Here is a 22,320-nt window from a genome sequence, read left to right as displayed (position 1 = left end):
CCAGGTCCTCCAACGGGACATGGCATCTTAACATGCCTGCTCCCTGCTTTTTAGTTCTCAGTATCATGGGATTATGGTGTTATTTATTTATTTGTCTATCTAGCTATTATTTATTCCTTTATTTATTTATTTATTTATTTATGTATATATTTATTTATTTAAGTGAAAAAGTGAAGAGGCACAGCCGTCTCCAGAGCAGGTCAGTGTTTGGGGAAGCCCCTGGACAGTACTGCCCATCTCCTGCCCCTTTTACCTGACCCTTCACTAAGGGGCTTTCTGCATCTTCCTTATGTTGAAGGAGTTGGCACGTGGACTCAGGCCTGGTCCCGTCAAAGTCACCATTTCCCCCAGCAGAAGCTCCAGAGCCCTGTCTTCTAGAACCCGAATCAAGGCCCTGTTTGCCTGGATTCGACACCAAGAGGGTCCCTGCTCTGTCACCCCAGAGCGCCTCCCTCCGTGGGACCAGAATGCCTTCCTGGAAGAGTAGGCCTTCCAGATTCCTTGAGCCACATCCTCTGAGTGCAGGTGGGGTTCTGCATGCTGAGTCTCCCCTCCCGGCTCGTTCCCGCCCACCCCACCCTGCCAGGCAGGCTGTGCTTAACATTAAACTCAGAAAGGATGGCGGGCTCACAGCCTGCCCCTCGGTTCTCTCTGAACCTTTTCACCATCTGCTGCTGGGCCCGGTGACTAGGGGCAGAGTTCTCACCACACAACGTAATCTCCACTGTTTGAGCAGCCCAGGGTACCCCTTGAGGGGTTTCCATTCGCAAGCCTGTGGGAAAAAATAGCTAGTGCGGTGTCACTCCCGCACCGAGTGGTCACTGCTGGCTCTACACTGCAGGTTCCTCACTCCTGCCCAGGCCTGTCTGCAAAAGGGAATATCCCTTAAAAAAAAAAAAGTCACAACCCAAAAGGAATTATTTCTTTTTAAACACTTTATGTAGTTTCATCATATTTCTGCTTAGCAAAATGAACTCTCTCCTTTAATTTGGGAATTTTGATACAAAAGCCTGAAGAGTCAGTAATATTGATCATCAGAAACTTGGCTTGATCAACACGAGAGGCTTTGACTGAATTCTCTTTTGATCTGTGTGACCTCCTGGCCGTAAGACCCTAAGCAGCTGTGAATTCACAAGCCTGACTCTGGCTGAATTACCCATTCCACCCCCGGGGCTCACCCTAGTGCCCTAGTTGAGCTTTTCCTTGTAACTTGCCAAGCTGTGGCCTCTGGGCTGGCCATGCCTAGAGTCGCTGTGGTTCCCGCCACACCTCCATCTCGCATGGACGTTGGACAAGGGCCGCCTCTGGCTGGGAGCAGGCAGTGCCCGGCCAGCTCTGCCTCCTTCTGGAAGGAGGTCTCCCTCGCCAAGGGTATCCGCCTTAACCTGTGAGTCTTCCCTTGGCACTAGCGCTGGAACCCCCGCATCCAGGCCTGAACAGGCCACCATAGGGAGCCGAGAGTCTGGGGGTCCCCACTGGTCAGAGAGGCCAGATGAGGGCAGTTTGTCTAAAAGGCGCGGGAAAGACATGGCTGGCCCGTCTGCCCTCAGACCTGGACTCTGAGTTGATGTCACCCATCTGTTCACACTGGAGTCGGCCTGCTCCGACCTCTGTGCACTTTGCACAATTCCCCTCCCAGCACCTCCCTGCCCTGCTGGGACCTGGGGCCACTCCTTAGGAGGGAGCCCCGGAGGGGGTCCCTGACTCGTCCAGATGGCCCTGCAGTCAGCTCACGGACGGCGGGAGCTTGCTGACCCGAGCGGCAGAATCTGAATCTGGACCCCAGACGAGGATCCCCGGCCCTCTAGAGGCTGTATCTTCTCCAGATCTCTCAGTGACGTCATTCAGGTTTTTTTTCTTGGTCATTTAAAGAAAAAAAAATTTTTTAAACATGTAAGTCACTGCAGGTAGCTGTTAGGCGGCCCCATTGGCCAGGTGATTTCCTCACCGTGACTTGCCGGACAGGAGGGGGGCGAACTGGCCACCTGCTTCCCGTGTTGTACAGTAGATGGTTAGACATTTTGTATCTTAGCGTGTTTTAAGTTCCTGACTTGTTTTCTATGAAACACTTTATTTTTCAGGTGCCATTTTTCATTTTAACTTTGTTTTTACTTGGGTTTGTCTCCAATAAAGTTTTGACACTGCTATCCAAGTCAACAATAAATGAATCCCATTGTGTTCTTTTAAGGATACTTTATGTAACTAGCTTTTTTTTTTTTTTTTTAATGATTTTCAGAAAGGAAAAAAAAAAACCCTATTGGTTTTCCATCTCCCCATTGCTTTTTTTTTTTTTTAAGCCTTGTGAATAAATGTTCTTTAGTGTTTTAGGAGGAAGAAGCAAACCTAGATTTTGATAAATCAGAAGATTTCAGATTAATAACGAAGCTTTGAAAGACCATTTTTCAAAATTTTAGTGAAGTGTGAATATTTTTTGTCAATGGCTTTCTCAAAGAGAATGAAACTTTTGCACCATTTTCAGAGTTTTTATAGAGATGCCAAATTGATATATTTACATGTAATGGAAACATGAAAAAGTTTTATTAAACAATTGTTCATAGCTGTGTAGACATTTTAATTCAGTTTCCAAAGCTCTCAAAAAAAAAAGTATTTTTGAAGTACGGAGTGATACGGTTTGGGGTATTACGACTGATTCCAAACGACTCAATTGTCCAAATATTCAGTTCTTTCCGCAGGTATCAGGTTTGTTTTCAACACTGTATGTTAACAATGACTGGAATTCTGTGATATTTTGGTAATAAATGAAGTGGGATAACTGAGATGTGAATGGTGTAGGGGTGATCATGTGTGACACACCCAGGTGACCTCCTCCTCCACAGGTACGCCTGGGCCAGGCCATGGCCTTGACCCCTGGGAGGAGGGCAGTCAACTGAGGACAGCCTGGCTGTGCTGCTGGGTTTCCTTTGCCAGCAGCTTCCCCGTGGGAGCTCCTGCCCTGGGCTTCCTCCTCTCTGGGGTGGGCTCACAAGCTCACAAACCCATCCTCTCCAGGCTCCCAGGGTCCCTGGCTGTGACCTGTCCACCCGTTCCCCATGCCAGCCCTCCCCAGCTACCCACACTCCTTTCACCTGTTGGTGCCTTATGGATCCCACCTCTACAGAAGGACCATAGTCCAGCCACTCCTGGGTCCCTTACCGAGTGGCCTCTGGGATCCGTCTCCTTTGGGTTCAGAGAGGAATATGAGGGTTAAGTCACCCAGAGGCCGCACGGCCAGGTGGTTAGGGGTCTTGGGGTCAGAGTCTTAGGTTTGAATCCTGGCTATGTCCATTGGAGTGAGTACACCACTGACGGAGCCTCAGGTTCCCTCTCTGTGAAATGGGTCCAAGATGCCTGCATCCTCATGGAAACGAGAAAGGATCAGGTAGGCAGCACATTGGCCTGGGAGCAGGGCTAGGGTGGGGTTCAGAGGAGCGGCCTGCTCCCCCAGCTCTTCTCAGCTAAGGCTTTGTTTAGCATGTGTGCCTGGGGCTCTAAGCTCCTCCTCTCTCTCTGTCCTCTCTCTCATGTGCAGCTAAACCATCATGCTGGGGAGGCCTCAGGCCTGAGTGCATCCAGTTCCTCCAGGGGCCTTGCTGAGCTCTGCTCTCACAGGCCTGGGGTGGGCCTGAGAGCCTCCCAGTGACCCTGGGGTCCAGGGGTCCTGCACTGCCCCCCTCCTGTACCATCACCTCTGGTGCTAGGGGCAGCAGCCATCCTCCCTCACCTTGGAATCCAGAGCCCTGAGGGCCCAGCCCCAAGTGAGGCCCACCTGAGCTGTGGGAGTGCTTGGAACCCAGCCCATTCCCCCCAGACCTCAAAGTGGGCGTTCCTGGTTCCCCTCTCGATCAGGTCTGCCGCCGGCATCCTGTCATTGGGGATGATTCCTCAGCACAGTTTAAAAGGGTTTCCAGAAGAGTAGGAGATAATAATGGACACCACACTGTCATGGAGAAGCACCACTGATGTTTATTAGAGGAAGCTGGGACCATGGACAGTGAGAACAGCTGCCTGCCCTGCCCTTGGCCGGCCGGAGCAGGATGGGCAAGCTCTCTGACAGGGTCCCTCCAGGAAACCTCCGGAAGCCCTGTACAATCAGAGGCCGCTGGACTTAACCACATTTTGGCTCTGAATGGTGGAGGGAGGGACCCTGGACCCATCCACACCCCAGGCCGTGGCACTGAAGCAGCAGGTGGCTAACTGGGAGAGGTCTCCAGCAGCCAGCCTGGGTCGCCAGGCGGGACTGAGAGCAGTATCTTGGTTTTATAGCAGACTTCGTGCCCCTTGCTTGTACATCAGCCAGGAGCAAGGTGTTACTCTGGGTGTCCATGCACCCATCTTACAGATGAGAACATTGGAGAGAAGTGAGGTGGAAAGCTGGTGTCGTTAGTGCCAACGGTGTACAGTGTCCTGTCCTGGGCTTTGGCTGCCCCTTAGATTTATACCTCTGAACTGTCCATTTCAGGGTTCAGAAAGGACAGGAAGTTAGGGGTGCTGCCGGCATGAGCCACAGGGAAGGTGCTCTGGGGCCCATCCCAAGGTCTCCCCAGGGGCCTTGGGCCCTGAACCCAGAGCAAGTGAGGGAATCACCCCTCGGGCCCCTCCTAGGGGAGCAGGTGTCCTTCTCAGGTTGTCCTTGGTCCCGCCATGGGCCAGGGAGTGTCAGTCTTGCAGGCTCATCTCTGTTCCAGGGGCCGCATCTTGTCAAGACTGGGTCTCTCCAGATGCAAGACCCTAGGGGTACGTGGAGATGGAGGGAGGGCTCCGATCCAGAGTGGTCACAGCTCAGAGGGGCCCAGGCTCCAGGGGGCCTTCCTAGAGGCAGATTGGGCGCAGGAATGGGATGCTGGCAAGGGGAGCCAGCTTGGTAGGACAGGCACAGACACCTCCTTTTCTCAGATCTGGTGAGTGAGGTCCTTGTGAGGCAGCAGCAGAAACTGGGCGGATCCCAGAGTGTGTGGAGCTAAGAGGAAAAGCAAGCCTCCCAGTGCTGGGGAGCTTAGGGAAGCTGGGATGTAGGAGGAGGGGAGAAATCTCCCATCTGCTGGTTCACTGCCCAGTGCCCACATCGGCCAGGACCAGTCCAGGCCAGAGCCTGGAGCTCCATCCGGGTCTCCCATGTGGGTGGCAGGGACCCAGTCCTCAAGCCATCGCCTGTTGCGTCCCAGGGTCTGCATTAGCAGGGAGTACAATCAGGAGCTGAAGCCAGCAATGAAACCCAGGCACTCCACCGTCAGATGTGGGCGTCATGACTGGCATCTTAATCACTAGGCCAGATTTTATCCTGTACTGGTGGTACCCACCTGAAAGGTTTGTCAGGTTGGCGTCAAGTAAAATCCAGCTTCCGAGATCCAGGCACATTGCCCCTGGCCCGTGCCAGCCTCTATTATTATCCCCCAGGAAGCAGAGCCAGAGACGGAGGAGTCAGCCTGGTGGAAGGAGCAGAAGTGGGAAGGAAGCCAGACAGATGGCTGAGGCCTGCAAGCAACAGAAGTTGAGGGGGCGGGAACAGTGAGCCAGAGGGAAGAGGCAGAGTAAGGCGGTGCCCCAGTGCCCCAGGCCTGGTGGAGACTTTTCCTCCTGCGGTCCTGGAGGCCGGAAGCCCAGGCTCAGGGGTCCGCAGGGCTGCTTTCAAATGCGACCTCTCCTGTGGACGGCCTGTGTGTTGGGCAGAAATAGCAGAATGACCTGCTAACCACCTAAGACCGCTGGCAGGTGGAGGTGACATGGGGCACACAGCCTGGTTCTGGGCCAGAGGTCCCAGATGTCAGTTGGGGTTGGTATGGGTGAGCCCCACCATCCCCTGGACAATTATGCTATAAATAAGGTCTCCTGATGCACCTGCTTTCGTTCATTGTACAGACATTCATTGAGCCCCTGGGGCGAAGCACTGGACATGACAGGGACCTACACTTGGTGAGACAGGTGGAAACCTGGAAATGATTGCCTGGGCACCCAGAAGAGCATCCCTTTACCTGCCACTTCCCACTGCAGGAACCAGACAGTGAATGCGGGGGCAGGGGCGGGGGTCCTCTCCCCACCTGCCCCTCCCAGGCTGCGGCAGTGCCCGGATGATGGATGCTCTCATCCATGTCCTCCTGTGCTAAGAGCAGATTTCCTGCCCACTGGCCTCTCCTCTCCCTGATCCCTCCTAGAGCAAGACACATCCCTCCTGGGTGCGCTGCTCCCTGGGCTCCCTTCACCCCTCTCCCTCCCCTTCTCTACCGGCTCCTCCCCCACAGCAGTTTGGCAAGGAAACACACTCTAACCTAACCCCTAACTCAGCATCCCCAGCAGTGGACCAAGCTTACCTTAAGGACCTCCTATTGGGATGCAGTGAGGACAAAACTGGAACCTCATTGTGATGAGCCAATTAGTCACATTTACAGTTTTACAGACAACAGGCCTTCAGGGTCATAAAAAAAAATTGAGTGACTTTGCTAGATTAAAGGAGACTGCAAGAGACATGAAAACCCAGTGCAGTGGGGGTTGGGGGGCACGCATTTGGCATCGTGGTCAGGATGCACTGTGGGGTGCTCATGTCCTGTATTGGAGGATCCCAGCTCCCTGCTGATGCGCACCCTGGGAGGCAAGAGGTGATGGCTCAAGTGCTTGGGGCCCTGCCACCCACAGGGGAGACCCGGATGGAGTTCCAGGCTCCTGGCTTCAGCCTGGTTGGACTTTGGCATTGCATCTGGGGAATGAACCAGTGGATGAAAGATCTCTCTGGCGCTCTGCCTTTCAAATTAGAAAACTTTAAAAATAACCTCAAGAGCACAGGTAATAACATATTGTAAATTGATTAGGAAATGATGAATTTCGAGTATGTATTATCTTTGTTTTAATAAAACCCATCTGATCATAAGTTTAAACAGTTCATTGCTAAGTCTTGGCTGTGCTTCACAACTGGCCGCAAATGCTTGGCGGTTTACCAGTTGGCTCTGATGAGTCAGCACGGGCTCGCTCCAGTACACCCCTGCAAAAAGAATCAAGCTTCCATCCCACTATTCACCTAAAGCCTTTCTTTTATTTTTTTTTTATTTTTTTATTTTTTTGATAGGCAGAGTGGACAGTGAGAGAGAGAGACAGAGAGAGAAAGGTCTTCCTTTGCCGTTGGTTCACCCTCCAATGGCCGCCGCTGCAGCCGGCGCACCGCGCTGATCCGATGGCAGGAGCCAGGATTCAGGTGCTTTTCCTGGTCTCCCATGGGGTGCAGGGCCCAAGCACCTGGGCCATCCTCCACTGCACTCCCTGGCCATAGCAGAGAGCTGGCCTGGAAGAGGGGCAACCGGGACAGAATCCGGTGCCCCGACCGGGACTAGAACCCGGTGTGCCGGCGCCGCAAGGTGGAGGATTAGCCTATTGAGCCACGGCGCCGGCTAAGCCTTTCTTTTAAAAACATTTTTATTTATTTGAGAGGCAGACAGAGCTCCTATTTGCTGATTCCCTCCCCAAGTGCCCTTAACAGCCAGGCCAAAGCTGGGAGCCAGGAATTCCATCCAGGTCTCCCACGTGGGTGGCAGGGGCCCAAGTACTCGAACCATCACCTGCTGCCTCCCAGGGTCTGAATTCAGGGAGCTGGCGCAGAGCCAGCAATTGAACCCAGGCACCCCGATAGGAGATGTGGACGTCTTAACCGCTAGGCCCAACACCTAACCCCAAAAACTCCTCTTGCTGGCCTCACCAAGGACCTCCGTCTTGCAAAAATACGAAGAACAGTGGGTACAGTTCTGGCCGTGCCCCGCCGGACGGAACTCCCACCGGACTCCTCCGCGGCCTCGCTCCCGCCCAGGCTCCTGCAGGGGGTCCCCTCTGGCCACTGCACCTTCGCCTCCTGGAGAGGCGCGCCTGACACGCCCCCGCCCCGGCAAGGAGCCCCGAGCGAAGCCCGCGGCCACGCTCCCAGCCCGCGAAACCGCGAGCCTGCGCCAAGACGCCCGGACTGCGGGTCCGCAGGGCATCTTGCTCGGTGGGTGTGGGGGGCGCGAGCGTGGGCTCCTCCTCCGCGCTGGCTCTCGGAGCAGCTCACGCGCCGATCTGTCAGTCACGGCCAAGGAGAGGCAGAGCCCACCACTTTGGGGCTGGCCCACCGGACAGTCAGCCAGAATCCAGCTGAAGTCGCCTTTGTCATGAGCCGAATCCACGTGCCCGCCTCCGAGGCCACCTGAACGCCGCACAATCTGTAGGGGAACCACCGCAGCAGACTGAAATCCGCGTCCTCGGGCTCCGCCCCTTCGTTGTCTCACCCAACCGCAGACCTGAGTAGTACAGGAGCGCCCGCCCCCTCCAGGGGATACACCCAATCAGAGGCCCCGCTGTTTCAAAACTCCGGCCTATCAGAGAGCCAAGCTCTCTAGGAATTCCCCGCCCCTGAAGTCGCGCCCACATTACGAACTTCTTTCGCTCTGGTTATTTCTGCCCAATCAGAGGCCTCTCCCTCCCCGAAACCACGCCCCCTAGGTAGACTTTTCCCAGGCCCGCGCTAAGCCAGGCAGAAGCGGCGAATGACGCATTCGGGCCGCGACGCTAGAAGGTCACACGGGATCTTCCAACATGGCGGCGGCGGCGCTGCGGAGTGGCTGGTGCCGCTGTCCGCGGGTGAGCGGACGTGCGGGCCTGGCGGGTGGGTTTAGGGGACTCCAGGCCCACGACCTCCAGGGCCCGCTTCTCCTCAGGCCATTGGCCCCTTTGGCCCTTCCGTGAGCTTTGCAGGAGGCTTGGTGTTGGGTCATTGGGTCTGCCAAGGCCGTGGCTGAGAGCACGTAGCCAGACCTGGGGGCGGGGACCGAGCGCTCTCGGGCAGGGGTCGTCGATGCCCGGAACTGGGCTCCCACGTGCACCGCGGAGTGAATGGTGACCGGGTCAGCGTTGCCCGGTGGAGCAAAAGTAGCGAAGGGAAGGCAGAAACCTGTGAGAGTCCCAGCTCGCGATTGAATGCCGGGCTCTGCCAAAGCCCAGCGCTGTCTGGCTCATAGGAAGGTGAATGTGAGGAGAAATAAGGTGTCTGAGTACTGAATTTCCTGGCTGCTTGACTTTGAGCCAGGGTTCGGAAGCTGGATTTACGCGTGTTGGGTTTCACTGGGGGAGAACCAGTATCCTGCTGGGAGACTTCTCTCCCAGGTAGACAGCTGTTTTACTTTTAATGTCTATTTTCACCTTAAAAGGCAGAATGACACACAGAGAGAGAGAGAGAGAGAGATCTTCTTTCTGCTGGTTCATTCCCCAAAGCCCTTGACCAGGCTGAAACCAGGAGCCTAGAATTCCATCCAGGTCTCCCACTGTAGGGGGCAGGGGCCCCAGTACTTGAGCCACCCCCTGCTGCCTCCCAGGGTGTGCATCAGCAGGAAGCTGGATTGGAAGTGGAGCAGCTGGGACTGAAACCAGCACTCTGATGTGGAACGCAGGCACCCCAGTTCAATCCCTTGCTCTCAAAGTGCACTCTGCGTCAGCACCGCGGCCCAACAGGCTAATCCTCCACCTGCGGCGCCGGCACCCCGGGTTGTAGTCCCGGTCTGGGCGCCGTATTCTGTCGCGGTTGCTCCTCTTCCAGTCCAGCTCTCTGCTGTTGCCCGGGAGTGCAGTGGAGGATGGCCCAAGTGCTTGGGCCCTGCACCCCATGGGAGACCAGGAGAAGCACCTGGCTTCTGATCGGCGCTGTGCGCAGGCTGCAGCATGCTGACTGCGGCGGCCATTGAGGGGTGAACCAATGGAAAAGGAAGACCTTTCTCTCTGTCCCTCTCTCACTGTCCACTCTGCCTGTCCAAAAAAAAAAAAAAAAAAATCCTAAAAAAATGCACTCTCTCAAGCCTCCAAAGACTGGAGATCTGGACTTCCAACGGAAGCAGCTTAACCCGCTTCGCCACAACACCCACTCCTGGTGCAGATGGCCGCTGAGGTCACCTGTTCTGTGATCAGTGGATGTGGGTGTATGGAGCAGTAGAACAAGTTCCTTGAGCTCCCAAGAGTGACCCTGCAGTGACTATGGGAGGTAGTTTGGGGTGTTGCTTAGGGTTCCCAGAGCCGGGAGACAGGGAACAGGGAGAGCAAGCTCCCGGCTTGTGGAAATAGGAGTGTGCTGCCCCAGGCTCCATTCTAGGGTGCAGAATTGAACGAGACCTCCAGGGGCTGGAAGTGCTTTTCCCGTGCAGTTAAGTGGGTCACTGCTCAGAGTGACCCCTAGACCCCTAGGGTGCTTTGCTTGCGCCTAAGTCCTGACCTGGACATGGCAGATTTACTCCAGGGTTGTCCCTGGGCAGTAAATTACCCACTGGAAGTCCAGGTCTCCAGTCTTTAGAGGCTTGGGAGAGCAAACTTTGAGACCAAGGGATTGAATTGTACATTCAGCCTTGCCCCTTGGGGTGGCCTTTCCTGGGACCCCCACCCCCTGCCCCCAGAGGTACAGAGGCGGCGTTTGCTCTCTCCACCAGCTTCCACTGGCTTCGGGATGACCACAGAGGGCCCAGCACACGGCGGCCTGCCCACTTGCCAGTCATCCCCCGCCTGAACGGACCTTTCTCTCTTCCTCCCCTAACTAGCGGTGCCTCGGCAGTGGAGTCCAGTTCCTTTCTGGCCATAGCTTCCCCCACGGCTCAGCCTATCAGATGTGCCCGCCAGGCAGAGTGCCGCCCCTGGTGAGTAACTCGGGTCCCGGGCAGGCAAGATGGGCGCGAGGAGGGTGGGCTGCAAAGTCTTTGTGGGACTTTGTAGGCGGGGGGAGGGGCAGAGCCTCAGGGGTTGCCCATGGCACCTGAATTTTCAGAGTGTGGACCCCAGTGTATGTGATCTGCCTTGGTGCCTGGAAGGGCCTGACAAGCCCCTCGCTTAATGCTGCTCGAGACAGGACTCTTCCTCAGAGTGGTGCCTGGGGCCAGTGCTAACAACTGGCTAGAAGAGCGCCTGTGTGAAGTCAGATTCTGTCTCCTGTGGCTTCTGCCCGCAGGCCCCTGCCTGTCCCCAAGTCTGCCTGTGTACACAGAGGTGGCCCCCTTTCCTTCCCCGCCCACACCCCAGGCCTTGGCTCAGCTGTCTCCAGGCAGGCAGCTGTTACCTCCTGGTGCTGTCATGGGCGTGGGACAGGCCCTGTGGCTCCCGTGGTTGTCCCATCCCCTGTGTAGCGGAGGTCTGTTCCCTGGTGACCTGAGGCCTGGGCTACTCCTGGAGAGAGGACGAGCAGGGCGGTCTCTGGGTGGGCTCGCTGCTGCCTCCACCGTGGCTTGATGGGTGCCAGCGAGGCAGTTGCCCCGGCAGCCGGCAAAGTGGCCACACCCAGCGCGCTGGTGGGGAACTCGGGTACTCACGGCCACTTCCCCTCTCTTAGTGTTGGCTCTTTTCATCTCCTCCACCCTTTCTGAGCCCACAGCTCCCAGCCACACACACAGCAAAGCAGGGTCTTCAATCCCGCTCAGTCTGCCTCTGAGACCTGTGTCTCTTTAAAATGTACACATGTGTGTCTGGTTTTTTTTTTTTTTTTTTTTTTAAGATTTATATATTTATTTGAAAGGCAGAGTTACAGAGAAGCAGAGGCAGAGAGAGAGAGAAATCTTCCATCCACTGGTTCACTCCCCAAATGACCACAACGGCTGGAGCTGTGTCCTTCCAGAGCCAGGAGCCAGGAGCTTCTTCCAGGTCTCCCACATGGATGCAGGGGCCCAAGCACTTGGGCCATCTTCCACTGCTTTCCCAGGCCATAGCAGAGAGCTGGATCGGAAGTGGAGGCACCCTTTTGGGATGCCAGCACTGCAGGCAGCAGCTTTACCCGCCATGCCACAGTGCAGGCCCCGTGTGTGTTTTTAATTGGCACATGGAAACTGCATGCGTGTGTGAGGGCAGTGTGACTGCTGACGTGTACAGCGCATCGTGATCAGATCAGAGCAGGCACATCTGTCACCTCAGGGACTGTCCTTTCTTTGTGTTGGGAACACCCCGACCTTGTGCTGTAGAGCAGCCGCCCTCTCTGTCCCCACCCCCTGCCTGTCTTTGTGTGTGTGACCTTGGCCCTTGTGTCTGGAGCTGTGCCTTGAGTGCACTCCCAACCTCCCCAGGCTCTGCCTCCAGGTGGGTTGGACCCCTCCCCCGCGGGGCTGAGACAGGGAGCTCTGTGCCTGTCCTGAGGCCCCTGGTGACTCGCATGCCCGCTGGGTACTCTCTGAGGGGCCGTGAGGAAGTGACCCGAGCCCCAGGGAGCCGGAGCTGGAGTCCTTTAGGCGAGGGCCCCTGGAGTGTTGGCTTTTGAGTCCCAGGCGGAAACCAAGCCCAACCTGCCCCTTGTCCTCTGGCGTTTGGTTTTGCTTTGCTTTGCTTTTAAAGGACTTTTCTCTTTTGTAGCAGTTTTAGGCTTACAAAGAGATTGGGCGGGAAGTCCAGAGCCTTTGGGTCCGGACACTGTTTCCAGGCCGGCTCCTGAGAGCGACATTGTTACAGTTTCCAGGCTGTAATACCGGCTGCTGGTTCAGGTTCCCTGTGTGGTACAGGCTGTGGGTGTGGATACGCCGAGGACACGGGTCCACAGCTGCAGTGTCACATGGGCATGTCACTGCCCTGAGAGTCCCCTGTGCTCCCTCCCCCAGCCCCTGGAAGCCCCTGATATTTTACTGTCCTACTAGTTTTTCCAGAAGGTCTCATAGTTGGGGTCACACAGGATGTGGATCGTCACGTTGGCTTTCACTCAGCATTTAAGGTCCCTTTGAGTCTTTTCATGGTTTGGAAGCTCATTTATTTATTTGTTTATTTGAGAGGCAGGCAGACAGCTGCCATCTGCTGACTTACTTCCCAGAAGCCCACAAGGGCAGGGCCAGAGGCTGAGGCTGAGGCTGGGAGCCGGGAGCTCCGTCCAGGTCTGCTATGTGGGTGGCAGGGACCCACGTTCCTTGGGCTGTCACCCTGCGGCCTTGCAGGGTGCACGTTAGCAGGAAGCTGGAATTGAGGGCAGGGCCAGGGCTGAACCCCAGGCACTCTAGCATGGGTTACAGGCCTCCCCGCCAGTGTCTGTGCTGCTGTGCCCAGTGCCCATCCCAAAAGCTCATTTCTTCTTAGCAGTGAGTGATACTCCATCGTCTGGATTTGCAGTCATCCCTTGCTATCCATGAGCATTGGTTCCCGGATGCCCTGTGGGTGCCAGAATCCACAGATGCTCAAGTCCCCATGCCCAGTGGTGCAGTGTTTACCGAGAACCTCCACACGGCCACGATGGCCTGTGAGCCATGTCTGGGTGACTTAGGTGCCCCACACAAAGTCAGGGCTGTGTCAGTGGTTAGACTGTATTGTTCAGGGGGTAACAAGGGAAAAGGCTGTACGTGTTCCATGCAGATGTGTGGGTTTTTTTTTTATATTCAGTCTGCAATCGGTTGCCTCCTCAGATGCAGAACCTGCACAAACAGAGCTGACTGTCCCACCGTCGGTCACCTGGTGTTTCTTGAATGTGTCTCCCATTGTAATAAAAGAGATAACTTCATTGTCAAACCCATATCAACAGGGAACAGCATTTAAAACCTCCCTTTGCCCCTCTGGTAAGCAGGCATTCCCCGTGTGCTCTTCTCATCTCTCACGGTCTGCTTTCACGTTCTTCCCAGTCCAAATCGTATTCTTCCGGAAGCAGAAAAGGCTTTCTGTCCGGCTTGCTAGATAATATCAAGCAAGAACTCGCCAAAAACAAAGAGATGAAAGAAAGTATAAAAAAATTCCGAGACGAGGCCAAGAAGCTGGAAGAGTCAGACGCGCTCCAGGAAGCCAGAAGGAAATATGTGAGTGCCTTCGCGTCGTGCCTCTTGGCTGTCACACTTGTTCCTGGGGCCAGGGCAGTTGGAGGGAGGGGGCAGCCGGTGAGGGCCAGCCCAGGCCTCCAGCCTGGCCATGCGACCAGGAAGCCTCCTGCGCAGCCCGGTGAGTGGTCTGCAGCGCAGCCGCAGCACCAGCGTCTCCCGCTCAGCGTTTGCGTCCCTCGGGCCCTCAGCCGACCCGCTGCACTCTGGCCTTGCCACATCCCACTCCCGGGAGCTTCTGGCTGTGGTCACAGAAACTGGGTTGCGGTGCCAGTGTCGTTATTAATTACCACCGCTGTCTCCTCTTGAGTGGCTGCCGTGACCCGCCCTGGGCCCAGCGCCCTCTGAGTGTCCCAGGGAAGGCCCCTGCAGGAAAGCGTGGGAGCTTCAGCACGTTGCTGGGAAAGTAGGATGCAGCAGTGGCCTCTAGGGCCGGAGCTGGGTGCAGCAGGCCAAGCAGGTCCCTGCCTGGGACGCCCACATCCCTTATCGGAGTGCCTGGTTCGAGTTCTAGCTTCCCATCCAGCTCCCTGCTAGTGCAGCTGGGAGGCAGCAGGTGGTGGCTCAAGGACTCGATTCCCTGCCACCCACACAGGAGACCAGGACGGAGATCCTGGTTCCTGGCTGCAGCCTGGCCAGCTGCTGCTGTTGTAGGCGTTTGGGGAGTGAACTAGCGGATGGAAGACCTCTCTCTCTCTCTCTCTCTCTCTCTCTCAAATAAGTAAATAGTTATGAAAAAGTTTATTTTCACACACACAAAAAATCTCAAAATCATGGATAGTGGTCTCATTTTATACACTTTCATGAGCTTTTTTTTAAGTTTTTTTTTTTTTTTTTTTTTTTTTTTTTTATCTATTTGAAAGGCAGAGTTACAGAGAGGCAGAGACAGAGAGATCCTCCATCTGCTGGGTCACTCCCCAGATGGCCTCAATGGCTGGAGCTAGGCCCATCCCAAGCCAGGAGCTTCTGGGTCTCCCATGCAAGTATAGGGGCCCAAGGACTTGGGCCATCTTCTACTGCTTTCCCAGGCCACAGCAGAGAGCTGGATCGGAAGTGGAGCAGCCAGGACTCAAACTGGCGCCTGTATGAGATGCTGGTACTGCAGGCCATGGCTTTACCTGCTGCTCCACAGTGCTGGCCCCTTTAATGAACTTTTTAAAAAATCCCTTATTCACATGGGATTGCAAAGGTTTTTGCTCCAGAATCAACTTTTTTTTTTTTTAATTTATTTGAAAGATAGAGATGTAGAGACAGAGAGAAAGGTCTTCCATCCACTGGTTCACTCCCTAAATGGCCACAACGAATGGGTTGGGCTAGGCCAAAGCCAGGAGCCTCTTCTGAATCTCCCACATGGGTCCAGGGACCTAAACATTTGGGCCATCCTCTGCTGCTTTCCTAGGCACATTATCAGGGAGCTGGATAAGAAGTGGAGCAGCCGGGACTCGAACCCGTGCCATTTGGGAGACCAGTGCTGCAGGCCAGAGCTTTAACGTACTGTGCCACAGCACCGGACCCCGAACTTATCTTTTAATTCCATTCTCCATGAATTCGATTGAAGGACAGCATCCGCATCTTAGTGATAAGCAGCTGAGCCTCATGGAGGCAGGCACTCGTCCACTGGCCCCTACTGGGCGTGGACAAGGCCTTTCTCCTTCAAGTGTCCACTAAGTTGCTCACTTGGGTGGGGCTCCCCTTGTGGATTTGACCCCATAGAAGGAGGAAGGGGTCATTTGAGGTCAGAGCAGGTGGAGGTTGCGGTGGGTGCGGTGGGGATAAAGTCGGGTGGGAGGGCTCTGGCGAGAGCAGAGCTGCTGGGAAGACGTGGCCAGATGCACCGCACCGTGGTGTTGGAGCCAAGAGACGCTGCCTTGTTTTCCTTAGAAAAGCATCGAGTCGGAAACTGTGCGGACCAGCGAGGTGATCAAGAAGAAGCTGGGGCAGCTGACGGGCACCGTGAAGGAGGTAATGGCCCAGCCTGGAGCTCACCGGCACCAGTAGGGGCCTCTGTGCAGTGGGTGGGCGGGCCTGCGGTGGGGGCAGCAGCCCTCTGATCTCAGGATGGGATATGATGGTTTCTTCCTCCTGCCTAAATTCACCAGGGTGGAGTAGGAGCTGGGCTTTCTTTGTTTCTCTGAGGGCAGGAGAAGGGGGCGGGGCTTTGCAAGTTCTGGGCTCTGAGGCTGGAGGCCCTGCAGTCACCCCCTCCCTGCCCTCACCCTGGGCTGCTGCTCTCGGGCGAGCCCGTTCCCCAGGGGACACCTGTTCCTCCAGAGAGCTCTTACCCAGTGCCTAGCCCGGAACCCTAGGGTCCCACGTCCCAGAAATTGTAGGCAGTGTCCCGGAGCACAGACCACTGGGCCGGGTGCACTAAGCCGGTGCAGCCCAGGGAGGCCGAGGGGGCCGCCCAGGAATCCTGGCGAGTGCTGGGCGAGCGCCTCTCTCCCCATCTCTGTCTCAGTAGAGTCTTGACGAAGTCAGTAGGAGTGACTTGGGCAGGAAGATCAAGGAGGGCGTGGAGGAGGCGGCTAAGACGGCCAAGCAGTCAGCCGAGTCCGTGTCCAGGGGCGGGGAGAAGCTGGGCCAGACGGCTGCCTTCAGAGCCTTGTCACAGGTAAGCCGGCCTGGGCCCTGCGATGGGTGGCGGGCTCGCTGTGCCAGGCCCTGCACCAAGCTCCCGTGCTTCTCTCACAGGGGGTGGAGACGGTGAAGAAGGAGATCGACGAGAGCGCGCTGGGGCAGACCGGGCCCTACCGCAGGCCCCAGCGCCTCAGGAAGAGGACAGAGTTCGCAGGAGAGAAGGTCAAGGAGGAGAAGGTGTTTGAGCCCAACGAGTAGGTCCTCTCCCTCCCCGGCTCAGGCCTGCTTCCCGCCCATGATTCCTGGATCCCAAGAGAGAAAGAGAGGAAGGGAGGAGATGGGGATAGGGTGGTCACCTTCCCAGGGCTTGTCCCACACAACTGTGGGGGATGCAGGGCCCAGGGCTCAACAGCACCGTCTTCTCAGGGAGGCCTTGGGGGTCGTGCTGCACAAGGACTCCAAGTGGTACCAGCAGTGGAAGGACTTCAAGGAGAACAACGTGGTGTTCAACCGTGAGTGTGGTACCCTGGCTGGGCATGGGACAGCTCCCAAGAGGGCCAGGTGTGTCCTTGGGGCCCCCTGTGGGCAGCTGTGACTCCTCTGTGTGACAGGGGCGCCGGCTCCATCGTGAGAGCAGTCGTGCTCACAGAGCCCGCCGCAGCCGACTCAAGCCCTCGTTACTGGTTCTGAGGCTGCACTGGGCTTCCCTGGTGCTGGCAAGCTGCCAGCCACACTCCCCTGCCCCCCGCCCCCCATCCCTTGTCCCATGAGCACTGCTGGGGGCCTCTGTTTCCTGTGTAGTGTCAGCAGCAGCCAGTGGGGGTGGCACCCCAGTTTGCACAGTCCATCTAGGGCCACAGCCGTGAGTTGCTGCCGCCTGGCCTGGTGGGTGGGCAGGCCGCATCCCCATGCACACCAGGGAAGCCAGCTGTGCACCTCCCTCGGGACCTGACCCCCGTCCAGGGTGGAAGTGGGGGGTGTCTGTATGGCCCTGGTGTCTCCCCAGCCCCTGCCTGCCCCCACAGGGTTCTTCGAGATGAAGATGAAGTACGACGAGAGCGACAACGCCCTCATCCGGGCGTCCCGGGCCCTGACGGACAAGGTCACCGACCTGCTGGGTGAGTTGTGGGCTGCCCCGGGCTGCCCTGGCTGGCAGCAGGGAGAGTGTCGGGCCTGGGCTCACTCTGGGCTCCCCTCGCACAGGAGGCCTGTTCTCCAAGACAGAGATGTCGGAGGTGCTCACGGAGATCCTCAGGGTGGACCCAGCCTTCGACAAGGACCGGTTCCTGCAGCAGTGCGAGAACGACATCATCCCCAACATCCTGGAGGTGGGTGTGTGGCCGGCAGGGCCCTGCCTGGGCAGTGCCGCCTGCTGGTCTCGTCTAGGGCCAGGGACGCTCGGCCACCGGGGGTGTCTGCTGAGCAGGCGCGTCGCTCCTGGGCTCCTTCCTGCCCGGCTGTAGCCACCCCTCGGGCCGTGTCTGACCACTCCTGGCAGTCGGGGCTTCCCTGAGCAGCACCTCCAGCCGAGGGGCTCTGCTGACCTCTCTGGCCTTGCCCACCATGCAAGTGCTCCAGGGAGTAGATCTCTGCTTCCCCACCCCCCCCGGAACTGGGCCCTGCGTCTCCTGGTGCCACCCCGCTGTGTCCTTGCCTGAAGCTGCTCCAGCGAGGCTGTGGGGAGCAGCTGCCAGGGCCTGGTGTCTGTCTCGGAGGAGAAGCCGGCAGAGCTGGAACCCAGGCCTCCGGCCCCCACCCTGGTTCGCACACGGGGAGGAGGTGTCTCACTCCAGTCCCTGCTCCGTGGGCAGTCCCTTCTCCCTGCTGCAGCTCTGCCTTGGTAGCCCCGGGATGTGACAGGAGCCTGGGCAGCCTCCAGTCGCGTCAGGCCAGGCCTCTGCTGGGGCTCAGATTCCAGAAAGTTCCTCTGCCCTGTCTCATCCTCCCTCCCCCTCCCCCTGGTCCCCTCTTCCTCCTCAGCTCCCAGGTCCTTCTGGGCAGGGCTCAGAGGTGACGATGGGAGTGCTTCCCAGACTGGCAGCTGCAGCTCCGACAGCTTCTGTCAGTCCCCAGCTTGGCCACGGTTTCCCCTGCGAGCATCTGGCTCCTCCCTGCTCTCCCCAGCTCCCCAGCATGTCCCTCGGCCCCACTGCTCCAGCCCTGTCTCCCAGTTCCTGTGCTCCAGCTGCCCCCGCTGGCAGGAGGTGTCCAGAGCTTCCACCCCAGCGAGGTGGAGGGTGCGTGTTCACAGTGAGCTAGGGTGCAGCTCCTCACCTCTTTGGCCCGTGTGTCCAGCAGGTCAGAGAGCTGAGTGTGGGCCTCTTCTCTGCTTCTGCACTGTACTGGCTCCTATGCCCCCCACTCCCCCAGCCTTCCCAGTACCTGTGTTCCTAAGGCCAGAGCCAGGCAGGGACTCTGCCCCCACTGGGGCAGGCTCACCACACTCCCCCCTCTCCTTCCCCAGACTCCAGCCCCCAGGCTGGGAGTCCTCAGCACAGACCTTCCTGGGGTCCCCCTGCCTCAGAGGTCGCCTCGGCTCTGGCCCTGATTGCTCCTTTCCCCTTCCAGGCCATGATTTCTGGAGAACTCGACATTCTCAAAGACTGGTGCTATGAGGCTGTGAGTATGGGCTTCCTTCCCCAGGCCTCCTTACTATCAGTGTGCAGCAGGTCCGCTGGGTGCCCGCAGCCAGGGCCCCTGTGCTGGGGGAGGGCATCTGACCCCTGGCTGGACACCGGGTCACCCGCCAGGACCCACAGGGGGCCGGCGGCCAGTCCTCTGCCTCAACCCTGCGAATGACCCCTTCCTCACTCGGGCCTGGAGGGACAGCAGGGCCCTTCCTGCTGCCAGGGTCTCCTTGCAGAACAGCCAGTGTCGCTGGGCCTTTCCCTGCCCCCATCCATCTCAAAATAATCTTGGCTAAGGAGTCACAGGAGTGGTGACCTGAGCCACTGAGGAGGGTGGGGGTTCTGTGGCTCGGGTCTGCCTGTGGTTGGGATGGAAGGCAGGGCCCCACTGCCAGGATGGCCTAAGGCAGAGGCTGGGGCCCCCGGGGGTTGTGCCACCCTGCTTGCCTTGGCACTCGGGGGCCCTGTTCATGTGTGGTGATTTGTGGGCACCCTGTGGGCCTGGCACGTCCCTACTCCACAGTGGTATGGCAGTGCCCGATGGACCTGTTCCTCGCTCTCACTCAAGCGCCCGAAACACAGAGCAAAACCAAACGTCTGCCCGCCCAGGAGGAGCAGCGGGTCCTGACCAGGCCCTAGCTGCTTCCTGGAGTGGAAGCTCCTGGTCCTGGGGCCACCCTCAGTGCCCCTCCCTCGGGGCCCCTCTGCTTGGCCGCCTCGCCTCACTGAGCTGGCTCCCTGACCCCCGTCTGCGTGAATTTTATTCTTTCCAGCTTCCTCGTGTGAAGCCATCTTGACCCTTTTTTGGCTCATCCTATCCTGCAGCCAGCTCACAAACAACTTGGCGCGAGCGGAGGAAAAGCTGTCAGAGTTCTTTTTTAAACACTCCCCTGCGCTGTGACTAATCCCACAGGCATTTATGAGCTTGGGTTTTTGTTTTTTCTTTCTTTTTCTTTTTCCTTTCCTTTTTTAATTTTAAATTCTCTAAATGCTGGGACCATGAAGCCGAGGCTGGTTTTCTTGGCCAGGGAGCTCCTGGAGCCCCTGGAAACGCAGCTGAAGTCCCAGCGGCTCCCACAGAGAGGTTTTTAAAAACAGTGTCATCTTTAAGAAACCGAAGCAGCGGGGTGGGCACCCTGCCTCCCACCCGCAGCGATCAGTCATTTCCATAAAAAGTATGTGCTCTTGGGAGGAATGGCTCCCTTGGTAGCTGCCTGCCAAGCCAGAAGCCTCCAGTGACGGTGGCCACGACCGCTGCCGTCTGGGGGGCTGTGTCCTGTGCCTGGGGGTGGCAGGTGGCACTGGGAGCTGTCCCAGAGGCACCGAGACAAACCCACCCAGGATGGAGAGTGAGGCGAACACGGGGCATGTTGAGGTCTTGGGTGACATTCCAGGTGTCCCAGTCCCAGGTGGCTCTCGCCTGGTGGTCCTGACAGCGCTGCTTCCCTGACCAGAGTCAAGCGTGGGGTTCAGGCAGCAAGGGGGCGGGTCCATGGCCCAGCCTCTGCCACTCCTGGGCGGCGTGTGTGGGGTCGTCTGTGTCCACACGCAGGTCAGCCTCTCCTCTCATTACAGACCTACAGCCAGCTGGCCCACCCCATCCAGCAGGCCAAGGCCCTGGGCTTCCAGTTCCACTCCCGTATCCTGGATGTCGACAACGTCGATGTAAGTGCGCCGTGCGGGGACCGGGTGAGCCGCATGGGGGACACCGGCTGGCCTGAGCCCCTGTTCTCTCTGTGGGAGGGGTTTCAGCTCCTGCACATGCTCAGATTGCATGACCTGGAGGGTCCAGGGGGCTGTAGTCCTGCAGTTGGAATTTGGACGGTCCCTGGCTTTGGGTGGTTTGACTTGGGTTTCCCCAGTGTGATGGTGCAAAAGTGATTACTCTACAGGAGGTTAGCGCTAGATGGTTTTGCTGTTGGAGACATCCCGAGTAGGCCGGGCTGGAAGCGTTTCTGGTTTACCATGTGTTTATCAGGGTGGAACCCCTTCACAAGGAGGCCCTGTGTTCTTGGGCAGGTGAGGGGTGCTGCCCAGCCCTCGGGCTCCCATGGCTGGTGAAACCCCTGAACCTGCGTGGGAAGGGCCAGGTTTCCTCCCCATGGGGCACTGCAGGGGTGTCAGAGCCTGCTCCCTCTTCCCTCCACGCGGAGAAACTCCGAGTCTGAAGCCAGCACAGACACCCAGCAAGTGCAGAATCGGTCTTCCAGTGAAGGGCATGGGCTTGGCCCTGGCGAGGGTCTCACTGGAAACCCCCCACGGGAAGTGGGCTGGTCCTGATTGACGGTGCAGGGTCCAGGCCCACAGGGATGGGAGGTGCATTCGGCCTGCAGGGATCAGCAGGGAGGGGCCCACCTCCTGCCCACTTTCTCCACAGCTGGCCATGGGCAAGATGATGGAGCAGGGCCCGGTGCTGATCATCACCTTCCAGGCCCAGCTGGTGATGGTCATCAAGAACCCGAAGGGCGAGGTGGTGGAGGGCGACCCGGTGAGTGCCGGCGGGCAGGCTCCGTCCCCACACCCGGGGGCCTTCTGTGACTTGGGTGACTCGGTGGGAGTGGGGGCACCCTAGCAGGGAGGTTGGAGGACTGTGCAGCCCACCTGTCCAGTGTTTCTGAGTTTTGAGCAGTGTCTGAGGCACCCCTCCCCGGGCACCCCTCCCGGGTCGGAGCCCCAGCCCCTGAGCCTGCCCCGGCCCACAGGACAAAGTGCTGCGCATGCTGTACGTGTGGGCGCTCTGCCGAGACCAGGACGAGCTCAACCCCTACGCGGCCTGGCGCCTCCTGGACGTGTCCGCCTCCAGCACGGAGCAGATCCTCTGAGCCAACGGCTGGGTCATCCCGCAGCAGACAGGGCGCCACCTGGGCCTCTGGAGCCAGGACTGCAGGACCGCCCAGGGCGCTGCGCGGTAGCTGAGAAACCAGGTGGACGAGGACTGGGCCCTGTGGTGGGGAGACGCCCCGGAGTGCCGCATGGGGGTGCTGGCGGCTGTCGGGCCGCGCCGGCCAAGCGGCCCCCAGGGACTTTCTCCAGGGGGCGGCGGGATGGGGTCCCGGGCCTGGGTCAGCCAGGCCATGTGAGGTCCATTTTGTATTTTGCCAGTGCTCTTCTTCCCGCCTGAGATTTGGAAATAATAAAACACCGAAGTGCGCAGAAGCCACCGGGTCGTCCGGGCCTCTGTCTCTGAGGGACTGGGCAGGGCTCTCCCTGGGGTTGGGGGAGACGAATGGCGAAATTGGGGGTATCACTCCCAGTGACCTGCCTGGTGTACCTGAGGGTTGGGGTCCCCAGGGTTGGAGAAGCTTAAGCGCCCATGAGTGATGCGTGGGGACACTGGGACCCCCCCAAACGAGCCTGGGTGAGGG

General features: G+C 57.9%; 1 protein-coding gene across 2 annotated transcripts; it reads left to right on the top strand.

Annotated features, from left to right (window-relative positions):
- The first annotated feature begins 8,433 nt into the window (after positions 1–8,433).
- On the top strand, positions 8,434–22,115 carry TIMM44 (translocase of inner mitochondrial membrane 44). Of its 2 annotated transcripts, none has more exons than XM_002722003.6 (13): positions 8,434–8,592; positions 10,530–10,625; positions 13,563–13,733; positions 15,633–15,713; positions 16,213–16,362; positions 16,443–16,582; positions 16,755–16,840; positions 17,354–17,446; positions 17,532–17,656; positions 18,897–18,947; positions 20,531–20,620; positions 21,333–21,443; positions 21,658–22,115. In XM_002722003.6, the coding sequence occupies exons 1-13, from the start codon at positions 8,548–8,550 to the stop codon at positions 21,775–21,777; spliced, it is 1,359 nt and encodes a 452-aa protein (XP_002722049.1). In that variant the 5' UTR covers positions 8,434–8,547; the 3' UTR covers positions 21,778–22,115. The 2 variants fall into 2 exon arrangements, with proteins under 2 accessions (XP_002722049.1, XP_089171577.1); XM_089315451.1 differs by having other exon boundaries at positions 8,462–8,592; positions 10,422–10,625.
- Positions 22,116–22,320: the final 205 nt, after the last annotated feature.

Source organism: Oryctolagus cuniculus, chromosome 16 (assembly GCF_051225735.1).
Source record: "Oryctolagus cuniculus isolate XC-2025 breed Fujian yellow rabbit chromosome 16, ASM5122573v1, whole genome shotgun sequence".
In the NCBI taxonomy this organism is placed as follows: domain Eukaryota; kingdom Metazoa; phylum Chordata; class Mammalia; order Lagomorpha; family Leporidae; genus Oryctolagus; species Oryctolagus cuniculus.
This window is presented reverse-complemented; position numbering and strand designations above follow the sequence as displayed.